Source organism: Octopus bimaculoides, chromosome 1 (genome assembly GCF_001194135.2).
Source record: "Octopus bimaculoides isolate UCB-OBI-ISO-001 chromosome 1, ASM119413v2, whole genome shotgun sequence".
Classification (NCBI taxonomy): domain Eukaryota; kingdom Metazoa; phylum Mollusca; class Cephalopoda; order Octopoda; family Octopodidae; genus Octopus; species Octopus bimaculoides.
Genome location: NC_068981.1, coordinates 122,892,744 through 122,898,241, shown reverse-complemented (window position 1 = coordinate 122,898,241; position 5,498 = coordinate 122,892,744). Strand labels below are relative to the sequence as shown.

At 33.2% G+C, this 5,498-nt stretch overlaps 1 protein-coding gene across 3 annotated transcripts in view; it reads right to left on the bottom strand.

The window, feature by feature from the left end:
- Window positions 1-31: 31 nt before the first annotated feature.
- Window positions 32-5,498, bottom strand: part of LOC106881121 (neuronal acetylcholine receptor subunit alpha-10) — a 275,903-nt gene continuing 270,436 nt past the window's right edge. For all 3 annotated transcript variants that reach the window (XM_014931372.2, XM_014931406.2, XM_014931401.2), the window contains one exon: window positions 32-2,846. In XM_014931372.2, coding sequence (XP_014786858.1) covers window positions 2,460-2,846 — 387 coding nt within the window. In that variant the 3' untranslated portion in view covers window positions 32-2,459. The remainder of the gene's footprint in view (window positions 2,847-5,498) is intronic.

Below are 5,498 nucleotides of genomic sequence, written 5' to 3'. Positions count from 1 at the left end.
TATATATATATATATATATATATATGCATATGCATATTTCTCCATTTATAGATTCGCTCAAACACATTAACGTAAACTGTCTATAATATTTGCTATATAAAGTGTAATTAATGTATGTTTAATTGTCTTTTTCGTCTCTGGTCGTCAATAGAAATAACATTTTGGATTAAGTTGTACTACCTACGCTCTATAATCTTGCCAATGTGCAATTTTACATAGACCTAAACAATGAGGAATCAAACTTGGCCCCAAACAAATTATGTACATATGTTTTGCCTAGATACCAATGCTTCAACAAAGAGCAAACAAAGTTGGAACTAGAACGGATTATATACATGTGCTTGACCAAAACAAATGATTGTTTCAGGTTATTTTCTGTAGATTTTGTAAAATCACTCGAATCTTGGCCACTTGGAAGACATATCCTTGTTCATAATAGTTTTTGTTATAACGACGAGTAATTACTTTCGAGAGCAATAAAACTGCTCCTCTTAAATTGAGACAGATTATAGATATTGAGAGGTAGAGAGAGAAAACAAACCACGAATATGCATATGTATGCATGTATATGTGTGTAGGCATGTATGTACATAAGAACAAATAAATTCATCTGTAGAAATATTGATTGTTGGCTACATGCCGACTGTTATGATTGCCTTTCTCTCAAAGCGGGTGAGCAAGCTTTAATTTTAGCACCATACACCGATTATGATTTTGTTCTATTCGGTTTGGAGGATTAACATTAACAGTCTACTTAAAGTTCCATTAATTTACTGCAGCCATTTCGAGTGTAAATTTATAAATACAACATGAGGAGAAAGAATACCTCTGTGGCTGATATAAACTAAAGATACTTACGTTTTAGACACAAATCATTGAAACACAAGTCACAAATTTCAAAATTTATCTTATTTGTTATATATTATTAGTCCTTTGGTGTAGCATATTTTAATGTATATATGACTGAGTACAGGTAAATATGTACACACTCATACATGTGTATGTTACAGCATTGAATATCTAAATAGATTTCGTTTAGCTAAATGTTTGAATCTGAATGCTTCTGCCATTGCTTGACTATATATTCATGTAAATCGTAATTAAATTCGTTCTAATTAATACCTTATTGATTATAATGAGTGTACGCGTGTGCATGCGTACATGTGTTCATGCAAGAATGAATACATCTCTTTGTATCTGAATTGTGCGTGTGTTTTTCTTTTTAACTGTTTAAGTGTCATGATTGCTTTTATCAGTAGGCGACAATTTTTCATTCAGAAAGATTTGGGATTTTGCGCATAATTTACACCAACCAAGTAATTATGGGAAATGCTTATCATCATTGTAATGCTGAAATTGTAACAAATATCCCGCCATTTCTATTAGCTAATATAATATTTATCTTAGGCAGGTGACAAAGACAACCCCTAGAATTTTCACATTATCATATTTGTTAATAACGGGGTATATATTCCAAAGTCTATAATTAATACAAATGAAAAATATATAAACAATATAAAGAACTTCTTTCAATAATATTTTAAAGAAAGATTTAAGCGTAGCAAAGTCTAGAATTCTATTTAGAATTTTAAATCTAAGTTGAATTGTTTGTTTTAATGAAAAGCAATATATTTTAAAATTTTATCTTCAACCTTCGATTCATCTTCATGACCAGATATCCTTCCTTGTGTTCCCATTATCGATACATATTCCCATCGAGTGACAAAAAATTGAGTGTTTGATATAGATTGTAAGACGAAGGGTATACCTAGAGTGACCAAACTGTAGTGACCAATATTTCTCAGGACAAACGAGATTGTCAACTAAATGTTGTAAGAGCACTGTGTCTCACAAATAATATATATATATATATATATATATATATATGTAAACGCTAATCATTTTTAAAGCCTCAAATCTTGTATAATTTTATAGAGTTAATACTCATTAGAAAATTAAGATTTAAGTAAGAAAGTTCTTAAATTCGAAAGATATTCGTAATTTTTGTAAATTATTTTTCAAAAAATAATTTTCGTACAGCTTGTCAGTGATTCATACAACTAGTTTTTTCTGGTTTTTTTTTTGTTTTTTTTGAAAAACAGCAACTATTCAGTGTTGCTAATAAAACATTAGACTAATATCATGTCACATTTTTGAGGAGAACCCTCATAATTATCTATTAAATCACTGTATATTATTTGTCATTTTGTCAATATTAGCTGCATATAGTAAGCTTCACATAGTCGAAAACTATTTCGCTTTTTGCAGGAAATCAGAATATCTTACTAATTCTGTATATTCAACGACAAAATAAACAAATAGTCCCGTTTTTAACTCCAAGATATATGGTCACATTTGTTATATCACTTATCCGAATTGCCACCTTTAACAAACACAAGTCATTATCACTGCGAATTAATTGTGAATTTTGTCCATTTAAAAAAAAATCCTTATACCAGTCAACTGATAAGACTCTCAGTTGAATGAGGAGCTTTGAACATGACAATACAGGTGATAAGTATTGTAACGCATACGAAGATAGTGAGGAACAGACGATCAACTATCTGCGCCACCTGCTGCCATTCCAATTTTATAACATCTCTGCGGTCTTGTTCCGCGAGACGTATTTCGTTTCGCTCTATCGTTTGATATACTTTTGTAAGGACTCTTTTGAACTGTCTCTCAAAGTCATCACTTGAGTGTGTGGGCGACGTTAAGCGACTTTGCAAACCGCGCAGCCGACTGAATCTGGGCGACAGAATACCGCCATTGCTGGTTTCTAGATCCCCGTGAAAGCGTGTTTCTCGAATCATCGATTGTTGCTGGCTAAGTGTGGGATTCATTTCCTAGAGAGAGATTGAGCAAAAAAAGAAAGACAAAAATACAAGAAATTAGTCATTAGCAAATACTACATGGAAAAGATAGTGTTAAACGAAGAAACAATAAAACTGAAAATTGTCTGTTGAAACAACAATGATAACGGTAGCAAAATCAACAACAATAATTTCCACAAGTAATCAACATTAGTCGCTACCACACCAGTAGCAACAGTAGCAACAGTAGCAACAAGCAAAATAACAACAACTGCAATATATATATATATATATATAATTTCAATAATATTGGTTTGTGTAACAGCAACACAGGTACAAAAGAAAACAGTTGCAGTAGTACAAATCTACCATTAAGAACAACAGCATCAACTGCAGAATAAGCACTGTAACAAAGCTAATAATAATAATAATAATAATAATACAAATATAACTCCGGTGCGGGGAAAATAAATATAAAAATAAATGGTTGCAGTAATTACAACAATAACAACAAAAACAACAGCAGCAGCAGCAACAACAACAACAACACGAACAATTATGGCAGCAGCAGCACCAGCTGATGCAGCAACAACAACAACAACAGTAACAATAGAATCAACAGAACGGCAGCAGCATGTAGTAGCAGGAGCAAGAGCCGTAAAAGACACAAATGAAAACCTGGAGAATAAGTTTCAGTAAAAAGATTAAATAAAATGAAAATAACGAAACAACAGCGACAACAACAACAACAACAACAACAACATTGTGATTTTGAAATGAGATACCGTAAAAAATATATATAATTTAGGAATCAAGTCAGAGTTGAAAGAAAAAGTGGGTACAACATTAACAGCAACGAAAAGAATATTTGCATTAGCAAAACCAACAAAATACAACAAAATACGACAAAATTAACAAGATAAGTACAAAACAACAGATATACAGATAGCATCTACAGAAAGACAATAGTTGAATTTGATAGAAAACCTTCGAAAATCAATAGAAATACACAAACACGCGTACACACCTTTGCGCACGCAAACACACACATGTACACACTTACACACTCATGCTTGTACACATACAAACAGTGTGTCTAGAAGAAAATCTAAGCCACCTAACGTCAGGAATTCAGCAAATTCTTAGTCTTTTGTTAAAGAACAAAGGCTAACATTGTTTCGGTGGGGAAGCTTGTTCATCAACGGGTACAATATATGTAGAACACAAAAAAGCAGTTTCACTTGTCAAAGGCTGCTTTAATCAACAGCAACAACACTATGAACACTATTCCTTACCACGTGCCAATAATATAAACAGTAGCAAATACAACAATTACTACTACTTTTTACTCGTACTTCTGCCGCTGCTGCTGCTGCTTCTACTACTACTACTACTACTACTACTACTACTACTACTACTACTACTACTACTACTACTACTACCACCACCACCACCACCACCACTACTACTACTACTACTACTACACGTCGTCGTAGCATAAGGTCACCATCATTTTGTGAGAGGTGAAACTGGAACTAGTCAATGACACCAACCTACACTCAACCCGGTAGGACGAAACACAAACATAACCCCTGCAACATTTGAACTGAAAACCTCTCCACTATGTAGAATAGTTATGTTGATGATTAAAAAAGAGTTATGTTAATAGCAATGACTGTTTATTACGCCGATGCCTATGAACGTGGTAACAATGATGGTGTTGGTGAAGATGGTTAAGACGACGACGATGATGATGATCATCATCCTCATCATCACCATGGTGATGATTACTAATTTCAGCACATACTACATACATTTTGAAAGATTATAATCGATTAAATCGATTACAGTAATCCACTGGAACTAAATTTACCACTTCACTTGTCACCAATGTGATGGTAAAACTGAGCCTGTCTAGTTTTGAAATCCTAATGTAAAAGAGTACATTTAAATCTTGCCTACCACTCTACTAAATCTGCCGATACAATACTGAAATAATAGTAGTAGTTCTTTCTACTATAGGCACAAGGCCTGAAATTTGGGGGAGGAGGACTAGTCGATTACATCGACCTCAGTGTTCAACTGGTATTAACATCAATCTCGAAATGATGAAGGGCAAAGTCGACTTCGACAGAATTTGAACTCATAACACGAAGACGGACTAAATGCCGCTAAGCACTATGCCTAGCGTGCAAAGGATTCTGCTAGCATTCCACTTTTGAAATAATCTTTTCTACTAAAAGCACAAGGCCTGAATTTTGGGGGAGCGGTCTAGTTAATTACATCGACCGCAGGGTTTCATTGGTACTTTATTTATCGACCCCGAAAGGATGAAAGGCAAAGTCGACTTCGGTGGTATTTGAACTCAGAACGTAAAGACAAACGAAATGCTACTAGGCATTTTGCCCGGCATGCTAACGATTCTGCTAGGTCACCGCCTTAAGGGACTACAGCGTATGGCTGTTACTAAATTTCATCTTGCATGAAATGTATTCTTGTTTTTTATATTATTCATTTGGTTCTTTATAGATTATTTTTAATAGGTAACTTATTTAACACTAAATTATTTAGAAGTTATAGTTTCATTTCAACATAATATTAGAACTTTGATTTGAATAGTGTTGATATATTTTCGATTATTTTTGATTAATAATATTTGATTAATAATTAATCTTTATTGTTTAT